This window comes from Syngnathus typhle, linkage group LG6, assembly GCF_033458585.1.
Source record: "Syngnathus typhle isolate RoL2023-S1 ecotype Sweden linkage group LG6, RoL_Styp_1.0, whole genome shotgun sequence".
In the NCBI taxonomy this organism is placed as follows: domain Eukaryota; kingdom Metazoa; phylum Chordata; class Actinopteri; order Syngnathiformes; family Syngnathidae; genus Syngnathus; species Syngnathus typhle.
Window position 1 is genome coordinate 11121821 of NC_083743.1, and position 19524 is coordinate 11141344.

The window sequence follows — 19524 nt, forward strand, 5'->3', positions numbered from 1 at the left end:
ACTCAGTGCGGTTTCTTGATATTCTGCTGCAGTGAAAGCAGCTCTCGCTTAGAATGCAAAGTATTTGATAATCCTCCCAACAGGTTTCTGTGATAATCACTGAGACCAAACTGCTACACTTAAAAATCGTAGCCCCGCCAGATGTTACATTTTATATTTCTAAGGCATTTGCATACTGCCTCAGCAAATTGCTTTGGGTTCCCAGCTGAAACTTATGAAGAGGGATTCCACTGAGAGCCTCTTCAAAGGTAATAAGCTCGAATTTAGTTGCCTGGACACACTGGTCTAGCCTGCTTCCTGAGGCAATGCACCTGGACTTCTTTCCAAAGTCCATGTGGTGTATAGCACAGAAGAAAGACATGATGTCTTGATAGAGAGGAGCACCACTAATGGCATCAAAAGCATTGTGGTATAAGCAAAATTAAAAGTGCAAACTTATAAATAGTCACCAGTGATCAAACCTGTGATTCGCTTCTTTCTTGTCTGCAGCTTCATTTCCACTGAATACAGTGAATTGATACAATGTAATCCAAAGTCCCTTCCAGATTTGCTGGAAAGCACCTTTCGTTTTCCAAGTCTTTTTGTACCACCACTTTCTATGGATTGCTTCACAAGTCCATCTGGGAAAGAACCGTTCTTCTACTGACTCTGGATATATCAATCATTAAATCAGATGGCTGTTTACAATTACTTGTTCATTTTTGGAAAGCACACTTACTTTCCCTGAGGTAATTGAGATGAGAGAGAAGAACTTCAGCGTTGTACATAGAGGTAAGACGGAGGAAGTCATCCTTGCTCATCTTGCACAACTCTTTGCCGTCCGTGTTTTGAAACATGGATGTGTCAATCTCCAACAGGCCGTACTCCTTGATGGCCCACTCTAGCCACTGGCGCACGTGGTCCTGCGACCACAATGAAGGATCTGCGAAAAGGAAGAGAAGTAGTTGCATATTGCCGACACATACTACGTGAAATTGCATCTGGACCAGGAGTGAGGGAGTTGAACGTCTAGCATCTCATGGCATAAAGGAGTAGGAAAAAATGAACAAGTTGAAAAGAGAATGATTTATCAGCGCTGGATATGGCTCAGTTTTTAGATATAAATAATTCTTTGTCGTCCTTAAACCAAAGGAGGTTTCATCGGAGTAGGATAATGTTTCAGGTAAATCGACTTTCACCGGGGAGTCTTCATTTTCAAATCCCTTTCTGTCATTGTTCAACATTTCTTACATAGACTTACATCTGGAGAGACTTACTTGACAAATTATAGTTTCTGTTGCATATACTGCAAAGACAATCTGGGAGCCAGACTGATAGTAGTCAAAGTGTAGCCTCCGTGTACCGTAACGGTGTTGAACTTGTATCTGTCTGTATCAATTCAAATTCAACCTGTAACACTTCTCCAAGACTCCACTATTTTTCTTGTTTTTAAATAAAAGCCATTTGCTGTGATTGCTTTCAGGAAAAATGTAACCCCTCCTCATCTTTGCGGCTTTAATGAATAATTCTGGCAAGGTGATATTTCTTCAGCGTTACAGTGCTGAACATGCACTCGTAGCTACACGGATTGTGCCATTTCACGTATTTAATGATTAACTCGGTGAAACCAGAGCTGTTAAAGAAATATAGCTCTGGCAGACCAAGAGATATTTCTACTTGCACAAGCTCGGCCACACTCATGGCAGAGATGAAACGCTGGCACCCAGCTAAATGAAAATAGGGCTGCTTTGGCGAAGCACTGTCAAAACAGGAGGACTACAGAAGAAAATATTGAGAAGTCATTGCTGCCGAATCTGACACGGATCAGCTTCGTACAGCATATTTCAGAAGTAGTTAGTATGTTTCGAAGACTTACCAGCTGGTACAATGACTCTCCGTTCATTGGTGGTCATGTTAGGGGGCGGGGCGTTTTTCTCATCCATGTAGTTTCCATAGTTCATCTGGGACGTCTCGTTACTCCCCACCAGCTTATTACATTTACCCACGCTGCAGTCCACTGGAGACTCTCTGCTAAGCACACACAAAGTATATTGCAAAAAAATATTATGACATATTGTGAAATGGTTGTTTGGCCAAAGTGAAGGACTGTTTTACTTGAAACAAGGTCGTTCTCAAGGGAAATTGGTAGGCTTCCAAATGATAAATGATGGAAATGTGCAGAACAATTAGGACTTGAGGATTTTTTTAATGAGGAAAAATGACAAATCATTATATTGTTTAGACATAAATCTTACTTTTTCAGTGCAAAATGTCCACCATGTGTTTGAGTCATTAGGATTCTGTTTGCGCCTGTTTCTAGTGGAACATCTTACAACTTGGAAATAATGTTTTTGCTATTCTATTGGATGAGAACTTTTGTTGGATGTGTCTACAAAAACTTGAATGCTGTAATCTCGCATGCATTTGGGCTACTTTGCGCATCGAGCAAAGAATTTCTGAACAGTAAATTATTCCGCAAAATGATGGCGAAATTTTGAATGTATGACCGATCTGCACTGTTTCGTGAGTAAAATACAATGTTTCTTTTAATAGAGACCTCCACTTGAATAAATGCTGTTTGTCATTGCCGTGAGCATTGCCAATTATGTTTGTAGTATGTTTGAAGGCGTTAGTTCGTGTCACAATAGTACAAAAAAAACATAAGAATATACACTTAAGATAGATAGAACAAAGAAGCGCTTCCGAAAAACTGAGCTGTGGCAAACAAGTGTGCTGTGTCCGAAAAACTGAGCTGTGGCAAACAAGTGTGCTGTGTGCATGCTGTGGCAAATTATCCAATTTAATGTTTTTTTTATTGAGTTTTTACCAAACTATATATTATTCACTATAAACCTGCAACCTTCGTGAGGATAAGCTGTTCAGAAGACGGATAGATGGAAAAGGTATCTTTTTTCATTTTTTTCATTACAATTTATTTATACTTGCGACCTATAGTGACAGGAAGAGCAATTCAATAGTCATCTCTATACATATCAAAATGAACAATTAACCTCTGTCTTGTTGCAAGGAGTAAGAGTAAAGAAATTCATCAACAATATTTCAGTATATTATATAAACCTTAGACATGTTGGTTTTGTGCCCTGCCCTGAGATTACGTGTAAAATGTGAGCCTAGGCTCAATAAATGCCTGGAAAACTGCTTCAACCAATTAAGAATCACACCCCAAAGTAATTACCCTTAGCATAAACAATAGCTCCATCCAACAAAACACCAAAAACTTTCCGTTCTTTTTCTTACCGTGATCCGTTCATATGCTCATATTCTCGCTTGACGTTGACCCGCACTGGCTGGTTGATCCACTCCTGCTGTGGGGGTAATGGGTTGATTTTGTGAGTCTGGCCGTAGTCCTGCGCGCCAGATGCAGTCATGTCTGTCTTGGGGAGAGGGGCAGCAGCAGCGTACGGAGGCTCAAATAAAGACTGGTCTTCACTCACCACTGATAGCGCCTCCTGTAGGGAGAAGCAACAATGAGGTGGCGGGTCTTTCTTCTAACACCATGAGTAGTTCATTAATGTTTTAGGATTTAAAGCTGGCAAAGCTCTGTCTTTAAAAGCAACCAGCTCTCCCACGGTGAATAACATTTAACATGAGGGATCAGATTTCTGCTAACGTTTGTGTTTTGGTGATGATAATCACAGCTGTCATTTTTGACATGGTAACACAACAAACACTAGAGGGATGAAAAATACAAAATTGATTTGCACTATTTGAGACCTTTTCAAGGGTACTTTGGTCAACCTTTCATTCTCTAAATCAGTAGGAGCAAATTCTATGGGCTCAATATTCGATCACCAGTTTTTAAGATTATGTTAACACATTTGAGGATAATTATCCCATTATTTTGGATTCACAGACTCCTCGGGGGTACAGATATGTATTATCATCATTTGATGCACAGAGGTGGCAAAGGAATCCTTGTTCATCTGACAGTCGAGATGGAATGTCCATCTGATGTACTAACAAACAGACAGACAAGCACTTTGTCAGGTCTGCACTATTAAGTGGCCATGATTAGCTGTATAGAACCTTGTACCAAAGACTTATGTTGCTAATTTGTATTTTGCGGCAAGGTTAGAGTTGGGCTAATTTTGGAGCAGTTTAAAATCCTTGACATGCATATATCATCGTGCAAATTTATCTACAAAAACAAGCGCAAGCTAAAGCAAGGAAGTGAGATTCGAGGGGCTGGTTGGCAGATGTTCACCTCCAACGTTTCCTCCCAACACATGAGAATGGCATCAATCTTGTCAACACTCTACAGGCCAAGAGTGCAAATAAAGGACCCAAAATGTTGAATTATTTCTCTAAAATTGGGACCACATTGTCAGGTAATGACAGCGATAAACATTGGTACTGAGAACATCAGAATTGACTTTTAAAACTACACAGAAAGTTGTGATGTCAAATATTCACTCTCTTGGGGAGCTTCTTGAGCTGTAATTACGTGCAGTTATGGGTCATATCACAGTCTGGCATCCTAAGTAGTTTGGCTAAACAGCCCCTGTAGCTACTGTTGCTTCCTGTTGACGTTAGATGACTTCAATCATGCTCATAGTGCAGTTAGGGTGCAAACAAATGGCAATTCTTACATGTCTTCAGTTCTCGGCAGCAATTTGAATGGTAAATGATTGCCTCATCCATAGATAATTATTGTTTGTCTTCTGTCTGAAGACTTCACAGAAGCACACAGGGGGTCACTGCAACACTGACCTAACTGCTGTGGCTCAGCAATGTAAGCAATGTAAGTTTATTAAAGAAAACAAAAGCAACTCTTGACTGGACGACATATTGCACAATTTCAGACTCTTGAAATGCCATGGAATTGTTTTAGATTTGGTCTCCTCTTTTTGCATGCTTAAAATGTCAACATTCCAGACATAGTTAGTTTGTTAAAAAGACTCCGTGACAATCATTTTTTGGTGAGCCGCTGCCTTTCCAGCCATGGTCATTTAAAATCAGCCAAATGTCTGGAGGAAAATAAGTCTGAATATTAGGCATTCTCATCATGTGTCTCTCCTTTTGACTCGGGATTGAAACACATCTGGATCTGATGGGATCTGATGGCACGACTTAGACGGAGACGCGTCTAATCCTCAAAGGACGGAATTTATATCATTCTGAAATGCTACATACTTGTGAATAAAAAGACTTACCAATATTTCAAACATCACTGGATCGCAAAGATACTCTAATACAACCACAGAGACTACCAAACTGAAGATAGGGTTAGATGCCAAACTCATTTACTTTGAAATGTCAGAAAATAATCAATATTATGTGGATCTGCACTAACTGCTCTTTAAAAACAGACTAAACATTGCTATTATTCACACAACTTCAAGTCATACTCTTAAGATGGTATCTGTAATGCATATGCTTTTGCTAATATTAAACTCCATAAGTTGTGCTAAACAAAGCTCGCTGTCATTACCCTTAGTGCTGTGCCAGACGCCAAGAAAAAAAGCACACATAGGAGGGGAATACGGAATAAAATGCACCCCCACAGGTAAAGTAAACGGTCATATAAAAGCTAGCTGGCGAGAACGTTTAACCTCCCTCCCAGAATTAGATTTTCCAGGGATTTAATCAGTTGATCCATCATATAGTGTGAGCCCTGGCATATTCCTTGCTATCTAAGCAGCACACAGCAGCTAGTGTGCCACGGATAAAGCGCCAAGAAGCGAGGGAACGTCTCGTTTCGGCCCGATAAGGCCGCACGCGACTATTACGACTGTTGCAAGTTACATTCCGAGTGACATATCAGCCTGTCATGTGGAAACCATGATTGGCAAGTGGCGTGTGCCCATCAAGATGGCAGAGAAGAGAAGGGTGTTTATAAATAGGAGCAAGCTCCTCTCTGCTGAGGAGAAATCTGCAGCGTTTTCTCTTTCCTATCAGTAGGAAACACCAATGAACGCGTCAGACTTCTACTCGACTTCTACTCGACTTGTGAAAAGAACCTTCATTCAATTTCATCTTCAACTACTGATAAAATAATAGAACACCCAGACAAACATATGTACACCAAAAAAGGATCCAGTATGGTTTCTCTTTTGTTGTCCCTTACTATAAAACATCTTTTTAAAGTGTTACTTAGATCTTACTTACTATAACTTACAGTACTGTAAGCAAAAATGGTAAAGTAGAAAAATACCGGGACCCAAGGTATAATCTACCCCAATGTTTGTATTAAACTTACTTATTCAATTTCAAATTAACTTTTCCAGTGCTAACTACCTAAATAATGACAATACATTTATTCTCAAGGTATGGACCTTGGTCAAGGACTCTTCAATTGTCTTGAATGTGTTGTGTGGAATGGATCTTGATCTAGATCATTTACAGTTAATCTCTCCCTCTGAAAATGTTCCTCTACAAATACAACTAGTATGTATAGTAGAGTAGTAGTATAGTTGTCTGGTCAAACACAATCTGTTCCAGGATGGTGGTTGACCTCTGATTTAGAGGATTCTTTCCCAATAGGAAGTACACAAGAAGGGGCGAGGGTTGTGCAGGACAACTCATGGCTGCTTGATCGTGACAACGCGCTTGCTCAGAATCCCCTCAGCATCTGACAGGTCCCGGCCAAGAAGAATCTCCCCATGCTGGAGGAACCTTCATACTCACCTCTGTTTAATATTTTCTCCTTTTTCCCAAGTTCACGGCAATTAGTAAAGGGACACGTTTTAAAGAAGTGGGCGACATCATGATGGACGATGGAGCTGCAGAGGATCCTGAGAGAATTATTTTAGGAGTGCATGAAAGCGTGGCAAAAAAGGCCAGAAGTGTTTTAGACTCCAGGTGCATGGCTTCAAATCTTGCAGGGCTTTCAAGTTGTCTTCTTCCCAAAAATTGGTCAGCTTTCTAAGGCTCCCCCATATTTTGTTTTGTTATACTGTTTTAGTTTAGCTGAAAGCAGCCACAATATAAACATGTACTGGTGTCCGACGCGCCGATGTTCCATTTTGGTTTCCATGACTTTCATATTTTTTCTCATTGCCATCACTAGTATTGGAAGCGAATAGAGTGACTTATTCTAGAGATTTTTTTTTTTTTACTTGACTTCTACTTTAATCCTTTACACCCTCACATAGTTAAAGTGTTTTTACATGACGTTTATTTAGTTTGTTGGTTGCGTGAATTTTCTGCTACAACTTTAAAGGTCCTCCAAAAGGACACAATACTTCACATGAGTCAAACACCTGCCTGCAGCCACCGCCTTGCTTTTGTTTACATCAGGCCTCTAAATGCATCACAACACGTTCTCCACATGTAGTCTACACGTGTGTCTATTTGGCACACACAAGACAACAGTCGTCCACCAGGAGGGCGGTGGAGTGGAGAATGAGGAAGGTGCTCCATTCCTGTCTTTTGTTTAAGTAGGAAAAGGAAACCTGTCAGGAAAAGATTGTGTAGAACAGGAAGCTCTCATGGCTCAAGAGCATGTTTTTTCTTTAAGAGTGCACCAGTCAGCCCAGCCATTCACACCCACACTTCAATTATGACTTTGTTTCATTCTTAGGTTTTTGAGACAAACATCTCAATGGTGTTTGCATCCACCCTCCCTCCTGAATGTGCATGGATGACTTTTTTTGGTGGTGGGGTGCCGCCAACGTTAAAACTTCAATACACACACACACACACACACACAAACCACACCCAACTGTCACAACGCCACTACTTAAAATGTCCCCTCAAAACACAACAGCACTTTTCAGTGAGATGTGCTTGATTTTGGTGCATTTTTTGGAGCTGACACTTGTTAGAAAGTGAGCCAAGAGAGGGACTTGCCATTCAAACATCTGGAAGCATCAGCAGCCATCTGGAATGTGACTGTCTAGAAGGGAAGAGGGGGGTGGGGGTGGGGGGGTGCAGTAGCCAATGTTAATTCAGCCCAGCAGTACTCCTGATGACTACCAATTTCACCAAATACTACTTTCCAATTCTAATGATGATATCTTAATAATGATGTTACACAGTTTTAAGATTTGTGAATACGTTAATCTATTTTAACAGCATGCATGTCATATACTGCCACACTTGCATGACTGTTGTCACGCATTAACCAAGTAGTTGTTAACTCATTTATAAACACTCCATAAGGGATAGCACTAGTTGTGTAATACTGACAAAGAGAACACTTTGTGAAGTGTGGTTTCAAAGTGTTGCAAGGTTTCAAGTTGCCAAACAGCAGCTTTCCTTAAACAACGCACAACACCCCCTTCAGAAAAAAAACAAGAAAAAAAACATGAGGCTACATAAACTGCGAGTGCCTTCGACATCACCGAACCATCACACTATTGCCACCAATGACAGGCTCCGTTTATGAAGCCGTCACCGGAGACGCCGCCACCGGAGCCGCCGCCGTTGCGCGACTCCTCTCCGGCGCGTACAATCCACTCGCATTGCGCGGCCGACCACACTTAAAACCAAGATTCGAGTCAAAGAGAAGACCTTACCTACATGAAAACCAAACTTTTTCTTATTCAGAAAAGTGTGTTGCAGGGCAAAATAAGGCCGCTCCAGATGTGCGTAATTTGCGCGCTCGCTGCTGAGAAATCCAACGTGCGAGTCAAGCGTCGACGCACATCCTCACACCGCTTGGAAATTATGATTTTAAAGAAAAAAACAGATGAAGGGGGATGGTTTGAAGGGAACAGCAAGAGAAAACTGTCCTCAGTTTTAGAGGTTCCAACTCACGCTAAAAAAAAAAAAAAAAGGAGGCGCAACTTTGGGAGCGAACAGCGGTCCCCACAATCCCGTACACCCCACTCTCCACCCTTACCTTAATAGTTCCGTCCATTTTGCGCAACTTTCAATGGACTCCAACAGTATCCCAAACATGACACGCTCTTGAATTAATTCCAGCCCAGGTATGTGTGGCGCGGAGAAAGACACGTTTTTTCCCCCTTTTTTTTTTCTTTCCTCCTAAATTTGGGAAGTGAAGTCACCACCGCCGCTTGCTTGCTCCCTTGCTGCTGCTGCTGCTGTTGTTGCAAAGGAAGGTTGAGAGAAGGAAGCTGTGTGTCACCCAAAAGCCCTGCCTTCAAAAAAAAAAAAAAAAAAAAAAAAAAAAAAGAAGCAGGATACTGTCCCGAGGAGATAAGCGGGCAAAACAATTGAGTGTTCACTCCGTTGTTATGTTTTATTTGTTTAAGCTGGGAAATATTTACAGGATGGCGGCCTGCTGTGGAACAATTTTACGTATTTTTTTTTCTTACCAAAAAATGTCACAAATTGGCGGTGGTGTGGCTATGATAATAATAATAATAATAAATGGTCAACCTTAATTATATTTCCACATGTTTACTCAACATTTCTAACATATATCAAATCTATTAACACATCATATCGGCAACATCTGTTAAATTAAAATGTGAGCATGCATGATAGAGAGATGGCTGGGCTTTAAATCACCTAAAAGATGACGAATCAGAGTGGTTGTTGCAATATTCCTCTGCGTTACAAGCCTCCATGTCAAGGTGAAGACTTCCCAGATAGGTCATAAATCACATCCATGCTATCAACACCCACAAAAGCTAAAGAAAAATCTGCTCTACACATGTGTGGCCCTGCAGAAAATACAACCATTTAGATTTTGTTTTCAAATGTATTCTTTTTGCCATGTTACACTAACCTCTTGGCCAAAAGATGTTACATTTTCTCAATGGAATTCTGCTTGTGATGTTTTTCAATGGTCTTTGAGATGAAAACATATTACACTTGTTACTTTTAAGCCAGTTCATATTCTATAGGAGTATTTCTCCAATTAAGGGCCATACTAAATGTGTAAAGGTTTTCATAATTACATGGTGGGCCATCTCAAATGCTCTCGAGTATAATACATTGCCCACATGCTGTTGGTTCTCAACCTCTCATCGTGCTGTTATTATTATTATTTTTGTAGAAGTTTGTCCACTACACTTTAAATTCAATGTCAGCTTGTTGATGAATACTCTTTGCAGCCAGCTCAAAGTTGAGACCGTGCCACTGGCAGCAGGGCCGGTCTGTCTGCTCCCCTCTTGGGGGTCTGGCGAGGCTGACGGCCCCACCCTTGGGACCGCCACATCTGGATCCTGCTAAGGGTCAAGGCTTCTCCTGCCTGAGGCCAGCTCAGACTTCTATAATTAAGGGAGACACCTTGTTTAACTCTTCCCTGACCAGTTTGATAGCCCCCCCCCCCCCCCCACACACACACACACGTTTAAGTCTCAATAATCGTATGTAGGTAGTTTTTTAATCATATATTTGAGCTGTTTAGAGTTAGTGATGTCCCATGTCATCCCATGGTTGTTGTTTGAAACCTTCATTAAAATGGTGACCTGAAACCTGCACAAAAAACATTTATTTTGTATGTATAATAATAATAATTTAACCACATTCAATAAACCTGTGCAATCCAAGAGCAGTAAGTTTATGCCTTTGCAAGTTATTAAAGGTCAGATCAACATCTTTATTGTTACATTTGCAGCGGTGTGGAACTCCACTGCATCACTGTTAGCTATTTCTAATATTTGGGTTAGCTTATTTGGATACACAAGGGGGTCAAAATATTAGAAACACCTGTCAGTAAACACCTGTCAGTAGCCACCACTAGAATACTGTACATTATTTGGTACAGAGGCCCTTTTTAGAGCACTGATTCATATTCGCTGTCTGTATATTTCACAGTCAATTGCTGTAGTAAATAAAGCTAATGACATAGTTTAGGAAACAACATATGTATTGCACTAAAACAGGAATATTTCTTAACCTGTTATTGTCCATCAATTGAGGAATTGTGGTTACATCCCTTGTACCAGAGTCTGTGCTTAATAAAGTGACCACTGATAGAATAGCAAAAATAGGGATTCCTCCAAGTAGACAAGATAACATCTTATACTAAAAACCGATTTCCTCTCCATGAAGCCTATTAGGGTTACAGGGGGTCCGGGCACTATCCCAATACCATAATGAATACAGTGGTAACAAACATTTTGCAAGGCCAATAAACAGATGCAAGTTGGTTTACTCAGTCAACCACAGAACATCTGGATTGACGCTGAAAGGAGTCAGCCAGCAGACATTTTTTCCTCTGCACACATGCCACCAGACATGCATGCTGTGGTGCTCCTGCTTACAGGGGGCCTTCCACTGTATGGGCCATGTATGTATGTCAGAGTTGGGTAGGGGTCACATGGACCCTCTGCTGTAGAAGGGGGTCTTGCTTTTACATCTGTTTCAGGCGTTAAGATCAGGGGTCCGCAACTTTTTTTTCTGGAACACTAACACCAAAGAAGCTCCCCAGTGGATTTTGAAAATATGGTCCTAAGAAAGGGTCGTTCTTCAAGATAATCTAGTCTGCTGATAAATCCCAACTGAAATCATGATTAAAAAACATAAATCTCTTCAGCTAGAGCAAATGATCTATGGTGAAGTATAGCGAGGTGTGGGCCAGCAGTGGCTAAGGACCCCTGGATGTGAGGCCGGAAAGCCAAACAAGCAAACATTTTCTTCAAGAGGTGGATTGAATACAAAAATAATGATAATGACAATAAAATAAAAAATAAACATTAGAGGAACCGATTAGTATTAATACAAATATGGAATGCTTAATAGCAATGAAACATTTATTAAGAAAACACAGTTATGTTACTTTACTTTTGTTTTGCATTTGTAGTATGACGTCACTACTTTATTTTATCAGCTTGTGGATGATAAAAGTAAAAAAAGTATGAATGAAATTAAAAATAATTTTGACCTTTTTCCTCAAAAAATCATGTAAAAAGAATACAGCAAATAAAACCCATGTTTGTATTATTTATATGTTAAATAATTAGTATTTTTTTATTAAGACCTACCACGTAAAAACTAATAATGAAATGACAGAATAAAAATAACAATTTGATATTTCTTTTTCATTTAACATCACCACTATTTGTATTTGATCCGACTCAAATCATAACCGTCTAGCATAGCATACTGTACAGTAGGTGTGGATGCCATTCATTTGACTGCATGCACACTCATATTGTGGCCGCTTCCCGTCTGGAAGCTTGAGTCCAAATACCAAAGGGCCCCAAAGAGTGGCGTCGGCAGCACGTATGTGCACGAACTGTCTGGCCCCCCTTGCTCGAGGCCATAATTAATTTGAGATTTATTTTTATTGGAGAGTTCCAGTCTCGCCTGGCCTTAACCAAACAAAACCAAATGCTTGGACCGTGGAGTCTTTTGAAGGAGGAGGGGAAAGAGGGAGGGGGACCTACGAATATCTTATAGTTCTGCCACATTCTGAATAAAATCTGACTGTGACTGTGCAAAGCAAAAAATGTGAACTTGGCATTCAGCAAGCAAAGTGCCTTTCCAGTTTGTATTTTTACAAATAAAACAGATTCACCATGGAATCTGATGTTTATTTTAAAACAAAAAGAACTTTCCATCCTCTGTCATTCAAGATGAAAAAAGGACTCATTCTAGGCATATTTTCTCACCAAACATTCCTACCTTTTCATTTCTTTAAAAACAAACCCGGAATGGTTCAGAATCCTCTTTAACCTTGGCAGCATGAAAGGAGGTCTTATTCAAAAATATTTTGGGGGGCGGAAAAGAAAAATACTTGAGCAGTTGTTGTCTTTGTTTCATGTGAATGCTTGTGATTGTTGCCTTTAATTGGCCGCAGTACAATTGTGATGAGAGCCCGCTTGCAAACACACAGACAAGGTTATTTATTTAACCCCTCTTGCTAATTGTATTTAATTTTTTAAAGGGGCTTAGTTTTTGCTTTACAATTTCATACTTCAGATTATTGCATCAGATTAATTTTGACAAAAATATATCAGTTTAGTGTAGGCCTATGTAAATATTTTTTCTTTGTTGCTGTTGTTGTTTCAAATGTGATTAAACACATGGAGGAAAAGAATGAAAATAAAGAGAGACATAGGAGGCGGTGCAGTCTTACCTTGACGTAAGACGACGTGTCAGGGACAGTTTGGAACATGACTGTATACCTGACCAGGGGTGCAGAAACGTGTCCAACAGCGAGTCCTGATGTTAAAGGGGTAAAAGAGAATTCATTGCATCACTGGCATTCCTAATGCAACGTGGTGCCGGTACACGTTTTGTTCCCTTTTTTTTAATGTCATCAACATGGATGAATTATTTGTGGTGGCCCATGGAAGAGGGGGGTTAGAGGACCCGGGGCCCCATCTTGCATCCTGACCCCCTTCCCCCTCCGAGCCTGAAGCTTACCACATATTGAAACACTTTTCACTTTAATAAGTGCAGCTTACAAAGTCTGGGGGTGAAAGGGCACTCGGAGGACGGTGCATTTGAGTCCTCTTTTTGGCAACAGTTAGGAAGACACATTTATCCTTTAAATTGCCTGATGATTGGATCTCTTAAATTAAAAAGTGTATAATTAATGCAACTATAAACTCAATTAGGACATGCAATGGATGGGGGATTTGTTGCAATTAGAACTAATAATGTAAAATGAAGCCCGCACTCACAACACTAAAACAGGACTATTTATGATGCTTGACCAGTGATCATCCAGTGGGTAGTGGCAATACACTTTTCCTTCTTTTACAGCCCAATTTCCCCAATCTGATGAGGTGTTGCTGTGTGCTAAATCCAAAAATGTTTCTGATCATTGGCCATTTTCTATCGTCCTCCAAGAGCAGTGTGACAAATATGATGCATGTATCAAACATATATTGAGATTTCCTCGAAACTCAAAGTTGCACAGTCTGTGGCCCACGAGCCGGAGGTTACAAGCCCCTGCTTTAAATACATTTTTGTTGGCGACCCCCCCCCCCCCCCCCCCTTCCCCTGCAAATGCATCCAATTTCTGCGCGGTAAAAAAAAAAGGCGCACTGGAGCTGGGCATCTGCACCCAATTAGGCAGGGCAGCGCTGGTGAATAACGGCGTGAACCTTCCACTGAGACAGCCCCGTGGGCCCGTGGGCCCGTGGGCCGGGACCCCTCTAGTGTTACATTTTAAGCATCTTATTTTTGCTGTTATCCATCATGACTCTCAGCTAATACACATCCCGTGTTGCTTCACACCCCACAAAGCGATTCAAAGGTGCAAAAAGATTGAGATTTATAACAGAAATGATGAGCTGTATCATTAAAATAGAAAGTGCATGTATTTATGGTTTCAAATCGTTGTGCACCCTGCAGCATTTCCAACAGAGAATTTGTCTACTCACCTGTTCTCGATGCGTTTAATGCGCGCCGGTGCAGAAGGTGTCACTCCTCCTCCTTCTCCCGCTGCTCCACCTCGTTTACACACTTTTAAATAATTAGTTCCTGTCCACGAGAAGTTGTCCGTTTGTTTTTTTCCTTTGCGAGTTATTTTGTTCAGTCGCGCAGCAGTTGTATGAATGGAAATGTTTGCGAAATGAGAAAGAGGGCTGCGGCCAATGAGCAGCGAGAGAAAAACCTCCCCTCGTCTGCACCGTGAGGCCACCGAGCGTGAAATAAGCACGCACACACACGCACTCACATGCACCCACTCAAACAGCGACAAAATTGTGCTATACGTGTTATGTAAAAACTCTTCTTAATGTTAAAATAAGTGTATTAACATACTTCCATTTTTGTCCTTTTGTTGGTTGGCCCCTTTAAAGTAAAAAATACAATTGCCATTAAATAACAAACAAATTCAAAATAATAATAATAATAATAATAATAATAATAATAATAATAATAATAATAATAATAATAATAATAATAATAATAATAATACACCTGCAGTAGTTTCCAGAATTAAATAATAACTTCTAATACATTATATGAGATACAAACGAGAGTCCCCCACACTTGCCACCCCTGAGTGCTTCTGATTAACTCCAGTTTAGGTTTAGGTATTCTAGGTGCTCCAGATTGTTTTGCTTTACTTTTGAGGACCTTACACCAAACTTCAATTCTTTGTGCAATGCGATACGAACATTAACTATCAGAAGTCATTATACCACTGATCATCAACTGGCTGCCCACGGGCCGAATCTGGCTCGCCGAACCGTCCAATCTGGCCTGCAACTGGATTCCATAATTATGAGGGTAAGAGAGAAAATTCCATGTGGTCCACACGAAAGCAACTGAAAACAGCAATGCCTGAGATTCTTAACTTAAAAATATATAAACAATAAACATCCACTAATTCATTATTATTTAATTCAACTAGTAATTGTGCCAAGAGTGCCATAGATAAGAAGGCCATATTAAAGGTCGCAGCAATATAGTAACTGCCTGTTAATACATTATGATGTATCATAGCAACACCCATGCAAATCTTCCAACAGTATGTGACACCCATCTAAAAGCTCATTGGCTGAATGCAAGCAGATACTCGTTAGGAATCCATATGTAGTTTATTGTATTTGTCTGTCCCCTTGGTGACATTTCCTACGGGATTCCAAAAACATTGACACAAGTTTATCAGCACCCCTCCCCCCTTCTTGCCCTTTTCCTGCTTATATGAACCCCCCCCCAGACACACACAAACTTCAGAACCCGCAACCACTCAGCTCACTAACTTCATTTCCTTCACACCGCTCGTATCTTCCAAGAAAAGAGCTCCACCAAAGGGGTGTTGGTTGCAATCCACGTAAGGCTGCTTACCCATGCGTGGCCTTTTTATTGGCCCGTCAAGGTCGCTATTTCACGCCGGGCAATCGGCGGGAAACAGGCAGCTCACTTTGTGACTTTTTCCTAGTGTGTGTTCATTTGCGATTTTATCAAACTGCACAGGATGTCTTTGAAATTCAATAAGTCATTCTCACTCTCCAGGCTCGATTTTAGCTGGGAAAAAAATGTCCATACTTGCTAATGTAAAAACCAACACTAGTCAATCGACTGCATGTATTTTTGCCTCAAAGAGAGGTCATCTGGTATAAAGGTTTGCTTTCATCACTCGCTGTTTGTCGCAGCATTTCCTAGCGCAGTGATTAGGAACAACAGCGTCAATAATATTGTTCCCAGTGTCAAACAATGGACGGAAATCCCAACATCCGTTTCAGTGAAAAATGGCATTCATGATCCTGCTGTGTTGCCTTCCTCAGGATATTCTATCACGAGTTTTCTAGCGCATTCGAACGACAACCGACAAATTCCTTAAAGATGGCAAAATTGCTGTATGATAAATACGTGATGTACGTATGATATTTTACTGCTGATATAAATACTCCATTCATGAATGTTTTTGTAATTCATGTTAATATTTTAACCTTTAAATCATATTAATCCTCGTAATCTTTGGCTGTTGTGGTTCTTGGATAGTCAAGACACTGCATGAAATGCTGCTTGCTGACAAGGTGAGGGACCAAAATGAAGATAAAAGGCTGTGAGAAAAATGAGTTCCTTTAGTCAGACACTGCTTGCTCAAAAAAAGAAGACATCGGAGGCAAGTCACTGGCATCACATCATCACGCCGCCGTTTTGTGACCCAACTTTGGAATGAGCAGGGGAAAAAGCCATCCATATCAGGCTTGACATGGATTGTTGTTGTTGGATGATGTTGCCATGGCAATACGTTCATTTAGTCAAAACAGGGCTTCATATGCTTGTGTGCAGCGATCACTCACGATGATGAAATTTGGAATTGGACAAAAAATGGAAATATAGCGGCGCCTTACAAGCATTGAGTTTGAATGGTCGGTCAACAGTTCTGGAAATAAGATGTGTTATTCAAAGCAGTGCACGATATGTTGTTTGCTGCCATGACTTTCCTAAAAGTTTATCCATGAACAAACTTCTCTTCAATTTACACTCCAGGTCATCTCACCCTTTAGTGACCTGCTTTAACCTCAAGTCTGAATGATGATTAATGGTTAGCCATAAGGAGGTTGTTCAAATGACCCGCTGTGATTACTTCAAGCTTGGTTGTTCAGCCTGATTGTGGCAACCCTGCTTTTCGTACAGAGGGTGGAAAAGAAGAATATTTGCAAATTCCTTGCATGTCTGGTTCCTCCATTAAGGCTATTAAATACTGTCTGAGGCTATTTTTTTGAAGAACTTTGACGTGGCTGCGAGGTGTTTTTGCATCCAGACTAAATTTTGCTAAACAACCTTCCATCACGCATTCCGTTGCCATTCTTTTCTCCTTGCATGCTAACACTTCAGAACTGCTCCTCCTGGGACTCCATCCAAAACTTATTTTGAGATGATTTGGGCAACTTACGCAGACATTCTTGCGATTACATCGCTTGGTGTAAATGAAGCCCCTCACCCTGAACTGTAATGAATTATTTATTTAGTTTAAGGGGCTACCATAGATGTTCCAGAGATGGAGATCCAGGCCGTCCCAGCCCTCTTTTTGTTCCTCGGGGAGGGAGCAAATGGCAGCATGGCACCAGAGAAGGCCAGACCCTCCTCCCCCCATGTCAGATCTTTTCATGGAACAACACTGATTTTCTTAGCTTAACATTCTTATCAGTTCAACTTTAAAAAGGCCCAACTTCAAAATGATAGATGCCTTTTGGAATTTGTAGGGAACTCCTTTCCACTTTACTACCCTCTGTGCACCTAATGGGATTCCCACAGAAGAGAAAAAAAATCTGACTTTACAAAGATAACATTGCTCTGCTTTTTGGGTAGATTTGTTTTTTATTTTTGTGAACTTTTATCCCTTTGTAGACTGCAACAAAAAAAGAAATACAGACCATTCCTGATGGTATATGATGTTCAACTGAATTGTTTAAGTTGGGCTAAAATTTTTCTTAAATATCTTTTTTTTTTTGTCAGCAGGATGAAAAAAGAGTGGAATCAACTTATCCACATTACAGTAACACTCATTGGATGAAAGCATCTACTTCTGTATTACAATGCACGAGAGAATCCAGCAGGAGACATTTTGTGTTTACATATAACAGAACCAATTCTCAACATCGGTGAGGCATAACCCTAATTGAATACTGACACTATACAGTGAACACCCGTTTGTTGCAAACAATGTAAAACCATTTAAACCTATTGCAACACACTTTTTATTATATTCCTGAGCACCGGTTTTCACGTCTTTGCTTGCTCAATTCTCCAAATGAAGACCCCAAGCGTGTTTGCCTCAAGCTGTTTTTCTGTCCCTCCCAGTTGACGTTTACAGTAAAACTGAAACATAAAACAAAATATACTTAAACATTGGATATTAATCACCAAACCGTTTAACCAAATCATAAAAATTTTTCTATTGATGTCCGCTAGCCAACTGAAAATATGAAATGCCGCTAGAAGAAATTTGCATTGATCTTACAGTCCCATACAAAGAGCATAAAGAAGTCCCACTTCTATTTGTGCGGGCCACTACGGTGTTTTGCAGCCCGGTAACGGTCCACCGCTCGGTAATCAGGGACCACTGCTCTACGACCTTTCTTTTCAAGTCATGTTTGTACGGACAGCACCCAGCTATTTTATTGCATCTCATTAAATCAGTACAGGGGTACCGAATGAAGTGAGTGAGTGTGCAACAAAAGTAATCACCCTTGAAGAATGTCCCTAACCACTAAAACAAAAATCAGACTGCACTTTTTGGAACTGGTTGACACATAGCTCTGATGTTCAAATACGTGTGTCAGCAGCTGTGTGTGTATAATAATTAGCAAGAGGGAAGTATTAAATTAAAACAAGTCAGACATTTTATGGGGCCAACATTTATGAAGTTAATAGCATCCCTATAAATGAATGACCTCCCAATGCCTCCTGATGTGCTGCCACTCATCGGCTTGTAGTATGTCCATGATGTGACCTCACGTGGCAGTATTCTACGCCGCAGGCTTGAGGCCGAGCTCAGACGAGAGGAAGTTTGGAGAGTGACATGTGGTGGCGAGACACAGTGCGTGTCGTAATTACAAGCAATTATGCTCTCGTATGCTCTTAGCGTGTGTCTACAGTATGTGCATTAGAAGTTGCCAGTTGGCAGAAGTACTCACACGCTCTACGTCAGTAGAAGCGCAGATACTTGCGTGCAGAAAAGCATTAGGAGAAGTAGAAATACTGATTCAACACAAAAAGCACAGACTCTTCAATGTATTTAAGCATAAAAGTACAGTTTCACCGTGAATTATATTTAATATTCATTTTGCATTTTAATTGATATTCAATGTGAACTTGTTAACATATGAAGAACATAGTGCACTTAATATAAGTACATATATCTTATTTTTGAGAGTGTTTGCTTTGATGGAACATTTGTGAATGGCAAAATCTTTTTCACTGCATACACCAGAAATATTTCTGTTGGCTTTGACATTATTCTACCGGGTTTACTCTATTCCGAATCAAAGCTGTACTTGTTTTATTTCTGCCCGAAAAGCTCTCAGTCACTCAACATCCCTTGTTCGGATAATGTAAGAGTAGAAGGTCCAGTTTTGAAATGCAAGGAGTCAAAATAAAAGGTGATCAGAAAAATGAATATACTCACCCAAATAACGGATACCTGAAAAATCTGCTTAATTACAGTAATCCCCACCCACCACTGGAAATCACATTTTTCATATGTGAGAAATGGATTTTCCATCCCACTTGAGTCCGCTTAAGTGTGAGTTC

At 40.4% G+C, this 19524-nt stretch overlaps 1 protein-coding gene across 9 annotated transcripts in view; it reads right to left on the bottom strand.

Annotated features, from left to right (window-relative positions):
* The window catches only part of fli1 (Fli-1 proto-oncogene, ETS transcription factor), a 29158-nt gene extending 14737 nt beyond the window's left edge, over nucleotides 1-14421 (bottom strand). Inside the window, exons 1-6 of one of the 9 annotated variants that reach the window (XM_061281701.1) lie at nucleotides 14193-14420; nucleotides 12938-13023; nucleotides 3435-3449; nucleotides 3238-3305; nucleotides 1856-2010; nucleotides 719-922 (exon numbers count right to left, since the gene is read on the bottom strand). In XM_061281701.1, coding sequence (XP_061137685.1) covers nucleotides 719-922; nucleotides 1856-2010; nucleotides 3238-3305; nucleotides 3435-3449; nucleotides 12938-12976 — 481 coding nt within the window. In that variant the 5' untranslated portion in view covers nucleotides 12977-13023; nucleotides 14193-14420. Of the gene's footprint in view, nucleotides 1-718; nucleotides 923-1855; nucleotides 2011-3237; nucleotides 3450-8459; nucleotides 8604-8785; nucleotides 9022-12937; nucleotides 13024-14192 lie in introns of those variants that run through there. The other 8 variants (XM_061281702.1, XM_061281695.1, XM_061281696.1 and 5 more) reach the window with 8 other exon arrangements.
* Nucleotides 14422-19524: the final 5103 nt, after the last annotated feature.